Below are 19,980 nucleotides of genomic sequence, written 5' to 3' on the forward strand. Positions count from 1 at the left end.
GGTGGGAATGCATTTGCAAGGAAACGAGGTCACCTGCAATTGTTAACTCTGTCATTAAGCTGAAATGAAACAGGGAGATAAAAGATACGGGGATTTGGGGTTGAGTTGAGTTTGTTTGGATTGTTGTTGTTCTGTGGGTTTCGTTTGTTTGTTTTTACTGCTTTTTGTTCTGCAAAGATGAGGATGTCTTATCTGTGTCTTCGTCGCTTTGGACACAGTTTGTGTCCTTAAGAGTTGCTTATCCTTTGGAATTATGTTGGTTTAACACTCTGCAGAAGCCAAGTCTCAGAGAAATGCTGGATGTCCCTGGCTCTTTTCAACTGGAAATACTGTGTCACTAGAACAGTTAAATTTCACCAGCGCCAGGGCAGTATACACGGTATGCAGTCACATCATACGCTGGTTCTGGAGCTTTTATTGCTTACGCTGTCACTGCATATTAAGAATCAGTGAGCAATGCGCACTAGATTCTTTTAGACGTGGCTTATATATTCTTCCTAACATACCCTGACAGACCGTGCTATCCCAGCTGCGCTGTGGTGGTAGTACTGGAAGGAATATCAGCCGCTGTTGTTAAGTTTGGAATATAGGTTCATTTGCAGCCTCAAATTCTTGCTTATATAGAGCTTTATGAAACAGGCATCTGTTGGGATGACAATTTCTGTCCAGAGGTGAATCTGTCTAGTGGCTTGTCACCAAAAGTAACTTCCAAATTCTGCAGGGATTTAGAAAACCATATTTAGAAACCCATGTTTCATAATGAGGAATATTTTCAAACTTGCCTTTACACACTAGGTTTCCTAAGGAGCAAGAAAACATATGATTTTTAAAGAAAATCTTTCAGCAGAAAGCAGGAGAGAGGACACTTGCGTATTGAATTAGGCAATGCTTGTTGCTCAGTTGTTTGTGAAATTTGTGGTAGGTTAGTCTGTGCTCAGAGGGCCTGATCCTATCGCTTTTGGACCATTTGAGTCATTTATGGCCTGTGGATAGACAAAAATTAGATCTTTCATGTTGAAGCAGACAAATTAATGAATTTTTGAGTGGTCTGTATTTGCTTCTCGTCTGTCTTATGTACCTCCATCTATAGGGTGGTGTGAAAAAGACTCTAGCTTGCCAACTCAGATCTTAGGGTAAAGGAAGAGAGAGAAGTTGGCTATGGCAGTTTTAAGCAGAGGAGAAGTCCGTGCATAGGACGATTAAAGATGAGGACGATTAAAAATTGTGAAAAATAGGGACATGAATGGTAAAACATGAAAAAAACATAGGGAACAGGACAAAGGAGGAAGTGAAACATAAGGAAACTGAAGTGTGAATGTCAGAGAAAAGAGAAAATAAGGCAAGCAAATAGAGGAAAACAGAAAGATTATGTAGTTGTCAAGTTTTTTTTAAAATATGTAAACCCAGAAGTTTACGATGTGTATGTATAGAAATTAATATGTAGATTGAGCCTTTTAAAATCTAGGCTGTGACCTTGAACTTTTCAATTCAAATTGGAGACCTGTGGGTTTAGTGGAGCCATATCTCATTGAGTTATGCTAACAGATGACCACATTAGTGATATCTCACGTAGAGCATTCTTCCATCTTGTTACTCCTCTGCTCTGGGTTGTCCCTATTCTGCCATATGGTCAACAGTGATAAATGGTGAGGTCTCAAGAGCTGGTTCTGCTGGTAAATGACTGCCTGTGAACAGGTGAATCCAGACAGATCAGTTATCTGATTTTGAAATGTAAAAAGGAGTGTGAGACTGAAGGGTGGACACAGGGAACATCGTGTTACTGCATTGTTTTGGATGAAATGGGGTATGTGAAGCGTGGCAGTTGTCAGCAGAATGGTAAAGACAGCATCCAGTGCATTGCCTAAAGCATCTGTTAAATGGGCAACAGAAACACCAACAGAAAAAAAAACAAGAAACTTTTCCCCTGGGGACAACAACATAACTTGTTTGTTTGGAAAAATGTGAGTATCTTGGTTAATTGAAACAATTGAAACATTCACTCCTGTCATCTGAGAATTGACAGGAGGAACACCAAAGCAGGCAAGTGGCAGAAGACTCTCCGAAGGCACATTTTTGGAGCCCTGTCTAGTCTGCAGCTTTTGAGTTCTTCCTTTTTCCAAACTATAATGTGAAGGTTTAAAATTGGCAATGAAATATATCAGGAAACTTAAAAGCAAAAGACAGTTTGAAAAGAGAAGGGAACATAATCCTCAGACCTTCTGTATATCAGGGCAAAGGAAACATGTTTTATATTGTTTGTGTATCTGCAAAGCGTGGTATTATTAGGAATTCATTTCAGACTGGGGAGCTCAAAATAAAACTCCCATTTAGGAACAGTTGTACTGCTCAGTTTACCACACTGATATTTACAGCCAACTGATCTGAATCCCTCTATCCCTTAGAAATCGTCAGGCCTCTCAAAGGTGTGAGCTTCTTCCCACACTGTCAGATTTGAATATTTAATCTAGAGAATGAACTTGAGTTGAAATGCAACTCCTTTGGCAATGGAAACTGCCTTTGAAGTTTTGGGATCTTCTATATTCCATGTTTCCTGTTTTAAATTAAAAGAACAAAGCACTCTCAGCGCACCGTAAGCACCCTGCGAAACCTGCATCTCAGACATCTGGCCGGCTGACGTGAGGAGCCAGACAGAAGAAGGAGGTCCGGGGGCATTTCATTCATCTTCCCATCAAACAACCCGCCCTAGGTAAGAGAAGTTCATGTGAGTCAGAGCTAACATGGTTGGTCGTACCCTCAATTACAGGGCAGCCAGACGAAAGGCTTCATAAAGAGAGCTTACTCCTGTGCTTTGTTGATGAGGATGATTAAGTAGTCCACACGAGCTGTTGTAGGACTTACAATTATGATCTCTTGGACAGAAAAAGCCCCAAATTCATTGCACCTGCCTTTCTTTGAATTTCATAGGTTGTGCTGTCCCCATGCAGACAGTGGCAAAAAGTACAGTGTAGATCCCAGCAGCACAGAGATGCAGAAGACAAATAGCTCAGCTTTCGCCAAAACTATTGCTACCACCTAGGGTTGGACAAAATCAACTTGTGAGTAGGGATCAGGTAGTTGAAGTTGGATCTAAGCAAGGCAGAGGTGAGGACAAAGGAGAGCAGGAGGATGGCTTTGGTCAAGTCTCAGTTGTCCTGTACAGCGTGTAGTTTAGAAACACTGCTGGATTCTTCTGTGCCGCCAAGCTCTTGAGTGGCAACCTCTGTGATTAATGATTTCTGCCATCTCTAGTCGGTGGGGAGGCTCTGTCCTAGCTTAGTTATGATTTTATGGGACTCTTATGTCCCATCTGGGCTAGAGCAATGCAGTGTACGTGGGCATAAAGCCATTGGTTCTTACGCAACTGCGGTCACACAGAGTGCTGCAGCATTTCCCCTCGGCAGTGGGTACTCTGGTAGCACAATGCACCATTTCTTTTCTCTGAAGTACTGCTACAGCTGCTGGGCCATGTGGCAATCTGAACGAGGAGCAAGAGCCTGTGCTGGCTGCCGACATTTTGGTGTCACCTAGTTTGTCAGACTATCTATCTCGGAAGGGATCTGCAACAGCTTTTACATTAAAACATCTGTTGTATTTGTAAACCTGCACTGGTGCTTGAAGAGCTGTTTGAAAAATTGTATATGCCATTTTTAGATGAAGTTTGAAAAACCTGGCGTCTATCATACCGATCATATACTTCATGTATAATCATAAACATCATATATCATAAAATACTAAACATCATCACACAGTACTTGTGTCTTTGCACAACGTCAGGGATCATTGTTATAGACAAAATGGCAGGAGATGGAAAGAAAATAATATTCCCACTTCAACTGAAGATTCAGTGGTCAGTATGCTTGGGTATTGCCCTTTAAGTAATTAACAGTTGTTTGGCCAGAGTGACTCAAGTAATTACTGGCAGGTTTTTCTTTTTTATTGTTATAATCGGGTTCTTTTGCCTATCTAATTACAGAATTCCATGCGTTCTTTTTCTGAATGATTCATGTATCGACTTGCTGGTAGAAAACTTTGTCCAGACTGATAGTGAGAGGTCTGTATTTCTTTTAAACTGGATTCCATAAGCAGATCAGGAGAACCTCGCCATTAAGCATACTGAAGGAGTGTTGAAGGCATCTGAACTTTTTTCTCTGGCAAAAGGTCTGTAGCGGTGTCGGGCAGATTCTGTTTTTCTGCTGCTGCCGTTTGGATGGGAGCTGGTTGCCGATTACGAATCGGGAGCCAGGGGTGCTGTGGGAAAGGGTTTGCTGAAGGTTGCGCCCACGCTAGCAATTAGTGCTGTGCAGTAGGAGCAGAGCTGTAGCACCAATTTTCTGGTCCTGAGGACCTAATGTCCACATGAATGTATTTTTGAGGTGTTGGACTAGGTCTGGTTTGGTCCCACATGCTCCACTAATGGCTCAAGTGCCTGGGCGATCTGCTCTGGATTTAGTTACACCCCAAAGGAATCCCATTTGAGGGCTCTGAGGCAGCACTGTGCGCTGTTGGGAGAGCTGCTAATCTGGACTACAAATTGGTGTAGACGCAGCTGTTGAATGTCTTGTCTCTTGAATAAGTAAATGGACACGGTAGGAACAGGCTCTTGGCAGAAGTGGCAATACTAATTCTGACTTACTAAATCAAGCTAAAATCAAGGTTCACTAAGAATACCTAGTAAAAAAAAAATCTTTTAATGTTGTTGACTTGGCTTCAGATACAGGAGAGAATGAGGAAGCTCTTTCTGGGGCTAAAACAAAAACGACAATCAGCATTAAAACAAGAGGGTAGGATGCCAGAAACACTAGTGCAATCACCTCTCCAAGACAGCTGTAGATATTTTGACATAGCCTGCGATGACTAAGCCACTAGATTCAAGCAGTGCCTGCGTATTGAGAGCATAAAGCAGTTGTAGTCTTATACTAGTGTTCTTAAATGTTTTTGTTTAAAAAAACCCCCACTCCACCCACCTTAAAAATTAAAATCTAATTACAAGAAATGAAGATGGTTCCTAAACAGTCTCAGTTGGAGGATGTGCTGCCAAGCTGAAGACTTCATACTAAGTGAACTGTTAACGGTGAGTACGTCAACTTAAAAGGGGTAATAAGGAGACTGTAAAGAAAAACTGCTTGAACAGTTTCTTACCCGATGTGTTTACTACAGGCCCATTTTTTAAATGCTGTCACTTAAATAAAAGTAACAAATTTCTGCTTACTGAGCTACGTTGTTCAGATGTCTCATAAGCAACAACTCCTACAAACTTAGGGGACTAAGAAAATTAACTTTGTTGTTTTATTGAAGGGGAAAAGCCTTTTAAAAAAGTAATTTTAAAGTAAAGTACTGTGTTGGTTTTTGTATTCAATATGACAGTCTATCATACCTTGACTTTGCAGCCAATAATTACTTTTTTTTTTTAACCTAAATCTGGGATTAAGGAAGCTATAAATGTGGTTTACTTAACAGGTTCAAGTTAATTCTGCATTAATTTGAATGTTGTTGGAACTACACTACCAACCAGAAAACTTCTCAATTCTGGTTAAGCACATTTTGCTTCTGGTCACATTGGGTGCTTAAAGTGTACTTAAACACAGCTTGAGCTGGTTCAGATTTGTTAAGTTTTCCTCTTCTGTCATTTCACTCTTCTGCCCCTGATCTGTATTCCTGCCCTCCAGCACAATGTTACTCAGAAATCTCTCATTCTCCCGCACCGTCAGGCCAGCGCCTTTGCTCTCTGAAAACATGTTTTTGCAATTTCTACAAATCATGGAAGAAAATTACATAATCTTAAAAGCTATTGCTCTGCTCGCTGCATTAAATATTCATATTTGTACCCTTCTATTTCCATCCCCTCTCACAAGCCGTTCGGCCCAGACCGACTGTACCTTCTGTCATCGGGGGGCTGGGAGTCCTGGCCAGCGTTCTCAGCGGAACAACATGAAGTCCTGGCAATCTTTCACTGTCATTTTAGGAAAGGGATTAGCTCTTGAATTGTTTTTACATAAATACCAAGATGATCTTAGCTTTTATATGTTGATGCTTGCTGCAATTTTTTTTCCCTTAAACAGCAACTCAATGAACAGATTTTTACAATTTGTATCCGCTCAATCATTTTGTATGGCTTTTTAATCTCTAGAGGCCAGATGGAAGTGTGATCCTTCAGCATTGCTTGTTTTGCATAATGTAGGGATTGGAACTACATTTGAATAGCACATAGTCAGAGATGTGTAAGTATATAAATATTTTTCTTTTCCAGACAAGTATTTTCTCATGTGTTGGTTTGGTTTTCTTTAATGACAGTTTTCTACCAGGAAAACTGTCACAACGAAGTAAATGCTGTGCCCTGACAGAAGAGTCTTACACAGAAGAAAACAATGATTTTGGTCAATGAGATTTGAGAGAGAAACTGTCACTCAAGTGGTAAGTTTCTGAGACAGCCGATGACTTACCTTGGTTTCAGGGCACTGATAAAACTACAGTTGGACTGATGTGGGGGTTTTTTCTTCTTCTTCTTCAGCTTTATTTCCAGCTCTCCTATAATCCTAGCTTTGATTTTAGTTGTATTTATGGATTTATTCTCTGCTGTCAGACTGCAATCAATTGATTGAAATCCATAAATAATAAACATCAAGTTTCAATTTAAGGTGCAGTACCAAGATGCTATCGGAAGATGTTTTACGCACTTGAGCAGCTTTTTATAGCTAACTCCCTCCAGAGTCAAATCCTGACACGCTCCTAGCGACAGGAAGCTAATGGCTTTCCCGCATGTTTGCTGACGCCCACATGACAAATCCTATACGGCAACCAAAGGAGAGGACGCTCGTGCACCTGTTTGTGGAAGGGTTACATAAAGTCCTGCGACATATTTTAGCATCTACCAGTAAGCTGAGCAACTTGACCTGCTTTGTGCGTCATAGGATATATGATATTAAATTAACAACAAGAAATAGAAAAGAAAAAAAAAGACATACTAACATGAAAAAACACATTTTATTGCACTTAAGTTATAAGAAAATAAAATTTCTAAGTGAATCAAACCATAGACACAATCCCTTTAAAGGTTGTTTTCCTCCATCATGTCAGGTTGTTACATAACTAAAATTAACCAACTGGAATCTGATTGTTTTAAATCAGACTATAAATAAAACAAAAAAAAAAAAAGGAGGAAAAAAGATCGCCTAGGATACAGTGTTAAACCACTTTCACAGTTCAGCTTGAGTTGTGGCTCTTGGAGAATGAGGCAAACCATTTGACTCTCCCATTTCTCATTTTGTTTGCATGTGACATCTTTACAAAAACGTAAGTTTTTGCTCTGTCAGTTCCTCCCAGCAATAACTGTAACAGTTGTTTTTTTTTCTCAAATACTGTAAAACACTAAGACTGACCAGCAACTTTATTTTCATTTTTGTATTTTATAGCATTTTTTAAAAATTTTGTCAGTTTCTTTTTATGTATGTTCATTCCATTCACCACAGCCCTCACAAAGAAAAATTTCCCCACAGAACAGGCTGCAATAGCTTTGTTCTAAGGAATGTGTTTTAATTTTTGCCCAGAAAAAAGAAAATAAGCTTTGCACACACACTCAATTCTTTATTTGCAGGCAAACTTCACTCTTTAATTGTCTGAAACTCTTCCACTCTCAGCCTCTTAGAGGCACAGTTGGCTCAAGTTTCAGTGGCAAAAAGTCTTTTTCTGTAACCAAACTAGAGCAAATTTGGAATTCAGTCTGGGACTAAAACGTCACAGCAGAAAAAAAAATAAAAAAAAATAATTTGCTTTTCTTTCTTTCATTTAGCAGCATAAATAAGTTTGGCCACTGGGAATACAGTACAGGGGTGGGACAACAATCCCGTAATTGAAGACCTACTTCTAGCACCAGCATTGCGAATTAAATCCATCAGAGGACTCTCAAAACCCAGGACAACTTGCCACCTCAGAGCAACTTATGCGTTGAAGAGTGTAGATGGAAGCAACAGTAAATAGATAAAACAGAGGCTAATACTGTGATTGACATTGGCAACGGTTGGCAAAAAAAAGAGGAATAAAAGAAAAAAAAGAAAAAGCTCTGATAAAACTGTACAAAACAATTCACAGTAATATTTTAGCTTTTCCACACCAGGAATGGACTCTTTGTTTTTGTTTTTGTTTTTTTTTTTCCATTGCAGATGCTCTCTAGTTTTTGAAAGTCAACCAGTGACTGCTCGCAGAGGTTGGAAGGGACCTCTGGAGGTTGTCCGGTCCAACCCCCGGCTCAGAGCGGGGCTAAGGGACAGCGCGTTGCTCGGAGGGGCTGCCGGAACCCAGGGTGGCCCAGGGGTGCACGAGCAGGCTCGGCTGCGCAGCTTCTTTCAAGATCTTTGTGGTAAAATAACCTGTTAACAAGAACTGTAACAATTTTTTTTTCACCTCCAAATTGCTCAAGGAGCAGTTGGAGGAAAGTAAAGAAATAATTGCACCTGGTTTCATTTCAAAAGTCGTATTTTTGCAAAGCTGCCCCGGTCAAAAGCGTTGCCTTTTTATGTGACGAGACAGGAAATGCCTCTCTTGTCAGTTACAGTTTGTCATCTTTGTCATCTTTGTCTTCTCCTTCGTAGTCTGTAGGTCTTTAGGATCTGTTGCCCCAAGCCAACATCCTGCACCACCAAGGACAAGGGATTTTTTTTCCTTTTTCTTTTTTTTCTTTTTTCTTTTTTTTTCAGGGGGAGGGAAAGGAGAACATCGTCTACACGTTTGGACAAATCATCTTTCTGCCCTTCACTTCATATCCACGTCAAAGTCCAACACCAGCAGCTTTGTTTCCTCAGTCCCATTACGGCTCCCAACCGCACACACTAGCTTTGTGTTAGAAGCTCTGATCCGCCACACGACGCCTCCACTTCCCCCGCTCTCCAATGTGACTAGATTTCGGATAAATTCACCCGTTTTCAAGTCCCAAAGTTTTACAGTCCCATCATCTGAGCTGGTAATTACAAAGTTCTTGTTGAACTGTAAACAGGTCACAGCACTCTGATGCTTGTTGGGACCTGTAACAGCAAACAAAACCATTTTTATTTGTAATTAGAAAGCAATGTCAGACAGCACTGCATACAGAATAAATGCCTAACTCTTTGCATATAGCTGTTAGATTATCTAACAAATCTAATAGATTTGTTAACTCAGTTTTCATGCATTAAAAGGTACAGGTTGTGCTTTCAGAAAGTGAATGCAGGTATAGAAAAATTCCCCACTATTTCCTCCTTTGTTACAACGATCTCCTTTTGTTGTATACAAACAGTAGGGCAAGCGTGCACGTGGACATTCATGAAAATGAGCTTAACCATCCAGAATGAGGTGACCGCTGGAAGCGTTTGTCTCCAAGTCCCTTTGAAGTGTTATTATGAGATTACTCTAACCGTAAGTATTGACGGTTACATACTGATGTATAAATATATACTGTTAAAACGGCAGAGTCTGCTTTACAGGGAAGTTTAATTTTCTGCTCCAGCCAGAGATGCTGCATATGATATATGGGAATGATCTAAAACCTTTTTTGTGGGGAGACACAAAACAATGTGTTGGTGTACACGATGCCTCAGTGGCAACTGTCGAAATGGAAACCAAAATCTTTCCTTCTTCTTACTGAAATGAAGAAATCATCTTCCACTCATTTCTCTTGATGTATTGCAACAGACAGTGTACTTGGCCTCCCGATCCAATTAATCAGTAGGCTTTGAAACATCCAAGCGACCCCTAAATAAATACGTTGACGGACTGTTTTGAGATGTCATTTCCTACATATTTCTGTAGCTTATTAGGCTAATATACCCGTAGCAAATTGCTATCAGTCCAGACCATCTGCCTTTCATAATAGGCAAGTTATTTGAATAGATTAGATTAAAAACATTTTGTTCTCATAATGCAGAGAAAGATCATACATCTGTCGTCAGAAAAATATTTAAGTTTTAAGCAGTCCGTGCTTGTTTCTTTGTATGTAATTATTTTCAAGGTTTTTTCATATAGAATCTGCAGCACAGATTACTGCAGGCAGCTTGAGTTACATAGAGGTAGTTTAAGCTCACCTTGCAATGTCTGTAAACACTGTCCTGTTTTAATGTCCCAGATTTTGACTGTAGAATCGGCATTCCCAGACACGAGTATATTGTCCTTAAGTTCCATTCCACTTGTGAGAGACTGGTGGCCTGTTAGCGTGTGAATGCAGTTGCCTGTCTCCACATCCCAAACTCGGATGGAAGTGTCAAGAGATCCACTCACCACATGGATGCCATCGAACTACAAGAAAGGTAAATCTGTTACAAACAATTACATTAGGATCTTACGAAGAAGGCTATTAAGCATTTAATTCACCAAATGCAACATTAGATATTATATATATTCAGAAACTGCATTACAGAGTAAGAACTGCAGCACAGGAAGTTTCACCTCAACATGAGGAAAAACTTCTTTACTGTGAGGGTGACGGAGCGCTGGAACAGGCTGCCCAGAGAGGTTGTGGAGTCGCCTTCTCTGGAGACCTTCAAAACCTGACTGGACGCGTTCCTGTGCAACCTGCCCCAGGTGATCCTGCCTTGGCAGGGGGGTTGGACCAGATGATCTTCAGAGGTCCCTTCCAACCCCTACCATTCTGTGAACTCATTCTAAGTAGAGCTGGCCACGTTTGATACCAGAGCAGGGTGGTGCATGGCCAGCGTAATTTCCTGTTGTAGACATGGGCTATGAGGCACATAGTTCGAGGAGCAGGACTCTGAACTGCTGGTCTTTTAACTCTAATACAACTCCTTTAAACAAAACAGAATCTTGACTACACTGCAGCGTGTAACAGCACGAGAATACAGTTTTCCTAATAACAATGTTAACAAGGCAAACCTGCTTTTCACAAGTCAAAGGGACTTTAAGCCGGAGAAGGGCAATAATGTTAATCTGGAATCACCTACACAGAGGCCAAAACATAGGAAAATGGAAGAAATGTAATTGAAAAATGCTGGGTTTAGCCATTTTATAATCATAATTGTGTGAAGTAAGGAACTTGAACTTCCTAGTCGTTGTAAGGAAATGTGTACAGGCTAACATGGATGTCCAAATTCTTGGATTTTTCTGGGCATGTATTATATATAAAACAAAAATATGTGGAACATGGACACGTGGAGAATATAAAAGTGGAAAGTAACTTCAGTGATAGTGACAATGACCTAAGAGTCCAGAATTCTCAGAAAAGGAAGGGAAAAGAGCAACAGAATAAAACCAGTGGTGCTTCAAGGAGGACTACTTCAATAAATTGAGACTTCCTTCCCATGAGGTTTTTATGTATCTATTCTCTGAGGGGAAGAAGAGTTCAGGAGAGTTGGCACTTTCTTAAAGACACAAACTATCCTTGTGTGAAGGAAAGATAGGAAGTGTAGTAAATTACCAAGACCCACTTGGCTAGAGCACAAGGAATTGTACAAAAAGTAGAAACTAGATCAATAGACGTGTTTAGAAGAGCACACACTGGGACAAAATCAGAAAGGCAGGACACAAAACAAGATAAAACTAGCAAGAGCTGTTAAGGATGATAAAAACACTAGTCTGTAAAAAAAAAACAAACAAAACCAAAACACCAACAAAAAAAGAAACAAGAGGAAGGCCAAAATAAAAAAGCTCATTTGTACTCAGTGGAAAGGAAACACCAAGTGAGGCCAGCTATTGAACTTTTTTTGCTTCAGTCCTCAGCCATCTGAGTGTAGGCTCACAGCACTAACACCACTGACAATTAAGCACAAGCTTTGCTAGGATGGGGAAAAAAAAAACACATAAGGCAAGTAGTTCTAAGACAATTTCAGAGACAGCTGCTGCTATCTTTGAGAACTCATGGAAGACAGACAGGTTTCAGATGGCAAATACAATTCTTTTCTTTATTGAAGGAGATGATGATGGGAGATGGGGAATTATAGATCGGTCAGCCTAACTTCAACTTCCAGAAGGAACTAACAGATAATCAATCTGGTTCTAAGCCCTTAGCAATGCAGGAAGTAGCAGCAAACATAGATTTGTGGGGGAATGATCTTAACCAAAATGATTTTTTTTTTCTGTGACAGTAAAAAGCCATGTGAAACAGCAGATGTCTTGGTTGTATGTTCACAAAGAGGGAGGCAAATTTGAGGCAGGGATACTATCCCATTCAGAACTTTGTTCACAGCATTATTAGAGATATCAGAAAGAGTTCTGGGGGGTGGGTCTGGCATTTAGTATTTTCATTAGGATTTGGGTGACATTTGAAATGGCAGAACTGACCCAAAGCAAAGAGTGTAAAAGCCAAGAGAAAATTGCGAAGACCTGAGCTTGGCAGGGAAGGAATGACGGTACAGCTGCAGCCTGGGGTATAAGGGCTGGGCAGGAGTCTCTGTTAGAGCTAGGGCAATACAACACTACTTGTCTGGTATCTAATCATAGCAAAGAACGAACCCAATTAAGGAAATTCAACTACCTGAGACCACATCTTTTTATAAAACCTGCAGAAAACTACCGCCTTCAATCTCTACAGTCAAACATGGTTGAGCAGGGCTCCTAGGTTCAAAAGAATGGAGAGAGCAACTGGCACATACAGACCAATTATCTGCTGTATGCATTGCACTTCTGGTGAAAATATATGAATAAAAGACACTCTAGTATCCAAAATAGGGGTATGTTATATAAGAGATAAAAAATAACTTTTAGCTTCTAGTAAGCATTGATAAGACTTTGACAGGAATTTTGCATCCTGTTTTGGGCACCCTGCTTTCAAAAGAGGATGTACGTTAATTTGAGTTCAGATAAAAGGATGAGGAGTGCTAAGTAGCCCTGCAGACTTGTTGGGTGGAAACACTACAGGGTGTTTTTCTTTCCTAAACAGAACTAAAACAGATTGATGAAACAAATTTTGAATTCTTTCCCCCTGCCCCACAGATTAATTGTATTTCATGTACAAGGTATTCAGGAAGAGAGCTTTCAGGCTGGGCATCAAGACAAACCCTACTCTGACTGATATTGCTACAGTCAAACAGGTAACGGTTTGGACCAGTGGTGGAGCTGTTATCCATGAACCCCGAGAATCTGTGGATTACTTCAAAGGCAGCTGAGGAAGAGTAAGAAAACACAACAGGGTCAGTTAGTCTTCAACTGCTGCACAAGGATCTCTGGAAAATGTCACGGGGTCTACAAATGGGGAAATACTGAGGTATAATAGAACCTGTCATGGGATGGGGATGACGAGGACAGGCTGGTTATTCAGCCCGATTATTCTACTTACTGGAGTTCTGCCGTTTGGGGCTGCTTCAGGCCAAAGGGCAGGAGCTTGCCATGCAATTTTAAAGAATCTTTCTGTCCTCAAACTGTAAGCACCTGCAGCCTCCTGTCCCCCAGAAATTTGTTTCAGAACATCAAGTTTCATTTACAGGGTGTACAGTATCAGCGTGTAACATAACCCAATTATTTGATCCATTATTACTACAGTATCAGAGTGAGACATGAATATTCATAAGCCAAAACAAGAGCCGCTGGTGAAGATAAGGCAGAATAACATATACAGTTCCCAAACTGCCCTAGATGAAATAGAACCTTCAGAATATTTTTAAGAGATAGGTAGGTAGTACAGCCTTTTTGACGTGTTTGCTGCTTGTCTAGAGAATACTCCTCAGCATATGAATGTAAGAGAAGGGCTGGAGCTTTTTAATAAATTTTACTACATATTTTGGGAAAGGAAACCAATTAGGTATTTTGTTCATATTTTATCTATTATGGCAAGATGCACCTTATGAAAGATACACTTAATGAAAAATGTCTCTAGCACTGAGCTTCACTTTCTGAGCCACAAAGCAGAGTAGTTACATGCCGAATGCAATTTCCCGATTTTGAACTGTCTTTGTTAATTTCTTTTTCAAGTCCTGCCAGACTGCAGCGAGAACAGGCACAAGCATGAAATTAATTTCTTTCGCCTTTCAATGCCTGGAAGTGATGCTTTGACTCTATGAATGAACAAGATGATGTTTTGGGTTGGTAAAGGTAAGAGCAGCCTACGTGAGGTCCATGGGTATCTTTGCCAGCACAGTTCTGCTGAGCAGCCGGGTGACTGGCGGGCAATAGAGCCGTGCCACAATACCCTGCACCTACAGTGACGTGTCTCAGTTGACAAAGCCTCACAGTTGCAGATCTGGCCTCTACTCAGAGAAGAGGAAGTAGAAGGCTGGGGATTTACAGCAGAACATTAAAATGTTAGGTTCAGCCTTACTGTGAATTACATTTTGGAGCTGGAAGATGAGACGACAAAATAAGGATAGACAGATTGGCATAATTCAGAACGTTCATCCAATGGGGGGGGGAGGGGGGTGGTGTGCATTTTCAACTACTGTATCATCTGATTTATTTAAAATAGTGACATTAGAATTTCTCTGCGGAAACCAAAACCGTAACTCCAAAATACATGCAAGATTTAAACAAACAAACAAACAAGCCAACAACCCAGAAAAGTACTTGGCTTGCTGGTGTAGAGATTTAAGCTTTATTGTACTGGTGCTTTAAAAAAAAGCTCCTCTAAAAATATCTCAGTCTCTAAATTAAGACAACATATAATTAGTGTAACAAAATGGAAGAGGGGGCTATCACAGATGCTTCTATATTCTTGTGGCTTGTATAATTCTGCAGTAGGTACCCACAATTTAATAAACAAGGTGAAATAAACTGACTTTAAATGTTACTTAAGGAAACTAAAGCAGCAGATGAAAATCACATACCTGTAATGAGTAGACTCTGTTAGTATGCCCTTGCAGCGTGTGCAGACAGGTCTCTGTCTCTGGATCCCACACTTTGACCATAAAATCATATGCACCACTTACAACCCTTCTGCCATCATACTGAACGCACCGAACTGCTGCTACGTGGCCCATCAGAACGTGTAAACACTGGCCCGTCTCTATGTCCCAAACTCTCAGTGTAGCATCTCGAGAACCACTGACCACTCTGGAGGAACAAGAAAAGCCCTCCTGTACTTAGCATCAGACATAAAAGTATTAAAACAATTAGACTTGGGTAAAAATCAGTTAGGAATTTTAATTTGGGACGCTAGATAGCATTAGTCCACTAGCCACCAAAGATCTGGTTTGGCATGACATTTTATTAGGGTTGCAAATGACTCGATTGTTTGTCTGCCTTGCTCTGCTCACCTCCTCTGATCCGTCTATCTGATCTCATTAGCAATCAGTATTTAAAAAGGCACTTCACTCCTGAACAGCAAAATGATGCCAGGAGAAATGATGTGGACTGTTGTATCTATCTATGAGAGCTTATGAATATGCTGAGCTCAAGCCAGTGCTATGAGCATTCTGTTTTAATGACTGAGATGACTAATTATAACAATTAAACAAAAAATATCTTTACAAGTTTTACTTTTGGTAAGTTAACTTTTATTCTGCTTGATTTTTTTTCAGTTTATACATTTAAAAGCTTCCTTAGGCAAGAACAGAAATTAGAAGGAATTAATATTAATGGAATTGATAAAGAAAAACCTCATCGTTCTTCAAAAAAGAAGAAATGAGACCGACAGACACTCTGTCAACTGCTCCATAGCACAGCCAAGTAAAAGAGCTTTGCCAATGTTTGTTGAATCAAGACATGGTTTACTATTGTAGAAATTATGATATCATCATTTAAAATTTTAGTAAGATACTGCAGTGATGACACTTAAAGAGTCATTCTGTAAAATGAGTAAAAGTTTGTAGCACTGACAAAAAGGAGAAATTATTCAGAGTGTAGGAGACTGGATCACAGCGTCACAACGAATTAGTTTTGAAATAACGTAGAATGTGACTATATTTATAAAGTACATGACTCAGTTTTCTGTTCTTTAATTAGTACTCTTACGCTTTTGCTTCTATTAATCATCTCCTCCCTTTTGTTCATTTGAGTGTGAAGGCTTCGCCTGGCTTGCATTTCACTCAGTGCTGGATGAGGTACCCAGGTTAAACAGGCATCTTCTGTGAACGCAAGCGTAAATGACAAGCCAAACCATGGCTGCTGCTTTGGACAAAGCCTTACCTTTTCTCGTGGAGATGCATGCAGCGCACGGTGGAGGTGTGGCCATACAAGGTGTGTATGCATTCTCCAGTCTCGGCGTTCCAGACTTTCAACGTTCGGTCTGTAGATCCGCTGATGATGATATTGTCCCTCATCTGCGATGACCAGACTCCGCCTGTGTGCCCAACCAGTGTTCTCAAACACTGAAAAGAAATATTTTGCTTAGTTATCCTTTTGACAGAGATGAATGGAAGCTTAAGAAGAAGGAATCTAGGAGGTAACAATAGTCTCGCACAGCAAAAGCTGGAAGACCGCTGGAGACTGACTGCTTTGTGATCGAACTAAAAAATCCCACCTTTTAGAAAATACTCATCAAATTTCTCTCTCCATTGTCAGTACTTTGACTAGAAGGAATTTTCCCTATGATCTTCCCCTTGATAAACTAAACTGTCTTTCCAAATTTCTCAATACAGGGCATGTTTTGCAGCCTTGAGTCATTCTCCTGGCATTTTTCTGAGTCACTGCAGGTTTTCCAATAGCGTTCCAAAGCATAAGTGTTAGAACTGGAGAGAGCATTCGCTTAGTAGCTTTCCCACGAATCTATAAACCATATACTCTTATTTTGCTTTTCTGTTTCTTTATCCAAGAAACATTGCATTCTGTACGCCACAGCTACAGCATCAATACTGCAAAGTCACGTTTCAAACCTTTTTCAGATTTTACTGTTGCCCAGGAGAGAATCCCACACTACACAGGCACAGCCTACCTTCTTTGATCCCAAGTGCCGGACATGGTTTCTCACCGTGCAGAGACAGTGTTTGCTCACACCTACTTCTATAAAACTTCTGTCGCTCAGGAGCAATGGCTTGTCTCTGTCTCTCAGCCTGTATTCATTAACAAGCATTGACTCTATAAGCCTTCTCACCAGGCAGCAATAAGTGCTAATTAGCACAGACAAGAAGAGATCCTTGCAAGACCCCTCTAGAAAGATACTCCATGAAGATTCTGATTTACATTAACAACACGCTCTCCATAATTACCCACTTTCTAACCCATTTAAATATGTGCCATGTTGATTTTGGCATTGCTCTATTTTCTTCAGTTGTGTCATGGGGATACAGCTCGCAGTGCACATAGCCATCTATTTCTGCACTATTATCTGTCAAACCTGTAACTGCACGAGAAAAGAGGTCAAGACACTTTGATGATCTCTTTTTCTGTAATCTAATGCTAAGTGGCATTAATTTCCGTGGCCTTCCTTGAACTGTTAGTTGACTCCTCTTGATGTAGTCCAATATTTTTTATCTGAGATAATGTATCCTAAATACTCAGTCTTTCAGTTTACTCTGTTTAAATATTGAGGCATTTTAGCTTTCTTGCCATCCTTTGGATCTTCTCCTTGTGCTCATACCTTTCAAAAAAACACCAATCTTACCCCACAGGTTACTTTAGAAAAACAATCCTCAAATACAGATTAGCTGGATCAACTCTAAGAAAGAAAAACTGTAACTTTGGTAATTGTTGCTTAACATCCTGGTGAGTTTCTGCTGAAATGAACTGTTCTATTATCACTGCATGCTGTCTTTCCATTACATGAATTTTCTCCCAAAATAAATATTTTTCTGCATCAGTGATAGTATACTAATTGCTGTTGTTAATATCCTGTTCTTTCTAACATCCTTTAAAACGCCTTGCTTTTTTACCGTACATAGATTTGCTGTTCTTCAACAGTTTTTTACCAGCCTTCTGCAATTCTCAGCTCCTAGCGTAATTCACTGCTATCAAACCCATCTTTTTCAGTTCATAGTCATTTTTCACTTTTACAGTTCCCATTTCTTTTTTGATTTCAACCGATTTGCTCATATTTTAAGAAATCATCCTTCTAAAGCAGCAAGAACACAGAGTCCTTATTTTGGGCTTTACATCTGTCAAGGGGATTATTTAGTCGTGTTCATTTGCACAAACCAACCTTTAGGGTTTTTTGATTTTATTAATTCTTCGGCATCAGTAAGCATGAGGGCTGATACAGCACTCTCCCGCCTTTCATGTACAATTTTTGGCTCTCTTAAAGGTTTGGGGTAAATAGTCACTCTAGGATTTGTAATTTTACTTTAAAAAATGACTGAACGTGAATTGTTAAGTCATGCTACTGTGATCCGGTTTATATATTTAAAGGAACATTTTGCTTTTGAGAGGGTGGTATGTACAAAGGACGTATTTTTCATTTGAGTTTAGGCTGCCCTTTTCAATTAAAAAAATGTAAATTTCAATATGGGTTCCTTCATTAGACAGTTAGGGAAGCCAGCAGAGGCAGGGCGAGGCTGCCTATCCCTTTTAATTTCATTCTTCCCCACAGTAGTATTTACAGTCCCATCAAGGATCTTGTGGGCATGCAAAGACAAATGCTTAATACATTCAGCTTCAATGTTATAAAGTGGATACCTTTTACATCTTAAGCATGTTACGCTCAGTAACTTTCCTGCTGTTCATGTAACTAACTCTTATCATTACAACAAAGCTAAGTAGACACAGTACTAGTCTAGAGAGAGAAAGTACTGTTTCCCTCAGGCCTTTTTTATATCCTTGGAGCATGGTCAGTCAGTCACCTCAAAACAAAAAAATCTGTGTGCTGAGTAGCTGTGATGTTCTAACGTGAGTGAAATGCTCAGTACTGTCTTTTTGATTGCACATATTGTTTTGCTTCTCCAAGCCAAAATTAAATTATTGAAGCTTATTAAATTCCTGCCTGAGCTGGATCTAATTTAACAGGAAATATTTAAACCTAAAGCAAGTTACTGTTTTGGGGTTTTTTTTGTTGGCTCAGCAATATAGTAGCTTAGAAGGAAAAACAAACTCTCTATTTGAAATCAGAGCCGGTAAAATGAACACCCCATTTCAATACCTTAGAAACAACAGAAAGAATGCTAGAAGACAAGTGAGAAAGGGAGATCCAGAGGGGCAAAAGCAGGCTAAATTAAGATTTAAGGAATGTATCTGTCCAAATTCTTTAGAATCCACGTCACAGACGACTCCACAAGAACAGAATTGCCAAGAGAACAGGGATATATGCCGATGCTAACATGAGCAGCATTGCAATTTCACACCAAGGTGACTTTTTTGAACTAGACTAGTTTCTGTGTAGGAAAAGATGACCCAAATGTTTACCTGTATTTTTTCTGATTCTTGCACCAGACAGCACTAAAGACCACCCTGCGTCGCGGTCTGATGGCACGGCAGCATTTTGGACATACCAGTGCTCTACCTGTAGCTCCCTTCCTAAGGGATTCAGAAAAAGAGCCAAGTGACTCACCTTGCCTGTAACCGCTGACCACACTTTCAGTGTGTTGTCGTCAGACCCGCTCACTATTCGGTTCCCGCAGAACTGAAGGCATGTGATCACGTGGTCATCATGGCCTTTGAGCACCTGGCGATAAAGAACATCAAAACGTACGGTCACAATTTAACGCAAGAGATTAGAGAGAAGCAGGAGAAACAAAGTGCTCTTCTGATTCATAAATTATAAAATGCTAGAGTTGCTTCAGTAATAACAAGGCCCCTTAATCCCATGTGTCAAGTCCAATTTACCGCCAGCTGGGACCAAAGAAGGTATTTTCCTTCTTCCATGGAGTGATACTGCATCGCTTAGCCAGCACACTACAGTTATTGTAAGCCTCCTTAAAGCACCAGGAAAAATCACTAATACAAGTAGGCTGAATGAGTAACTGGACATTGCTCAATTCCCCTCCAGTTATTCCCTCTATTTTTTAGTTCTGTTTTTGCCCAGACTTTTACTTTTTAAGAGTTATTTCAATCTTGAACAAAAACGATGGGGTTGTATTAGTGGCTGCGTATTTGTATTTCGGTGGTCAAGGCTAACTATGTATCTTTTTTGTTCCCCTTGCCAGCCAAGCATTGTAATCTATTAAATGCCAGGCAGCACCAAAGTGAAAAACTAGAAAACCATTAACT

At 40.1% G+C, this 19,980-nt stretch overlaps 1 protein-coding gene across 3 annotated transcripts in view; it reads right to left on the reverse strand.

Moving 5' to 3' along the window:
* Positions 1-6,642: 6,642 nt before the first annotated feature.
* FBXW7 (F-box and WD repeat domain containing 7) overlaps positions 6,643-19,980 on the reverse strand; it is a 106,812-nt gene continuing 93,474 nt past the window's right edge. For all 3 annotated transcript variants that reach the window (XM_081999532.1, XM_081999534.1, XM_081999533.1), the window contains exons 7-11: positions 19,322-19,435; positions 16,033-16,214; positions 14,733-14,958; positions 10,050-10,260; positions 6,643-9,014 (exon numbers count right to left, since the gene is read on the reverse strand). In XM_081999532.1, coding sequence (XP_081855658.1) covers positions 8,746-9,014; positions 10,050-10,260; positions 14,733-14,958; positions 16,033-16,214; positions 19,322-19,435 — 1,002 coding nt within the window. In that variant the 3' untranslated portion in view covers positions 6,643-8,745. The remainder of the gene's footprint in view (positions 9,015-10,049; positions 10,261-14,732; positions 14,959-16,032; positions 16,215-19,321; positions 19,436-19,980) is intronic.

Source organism: Phaethon aethereus, assembly GCF_964289735.1.
Source record: "Phaethon aethereus genome assembly, chromosome: 4".
Taxonomy (NCBI): domain Eukaryota; kingdom Metazoa; phylum Chordata; class Aves; order Phaethontiformes; family Phaethontidae; genus Phaethon; species Phaethon aethereus.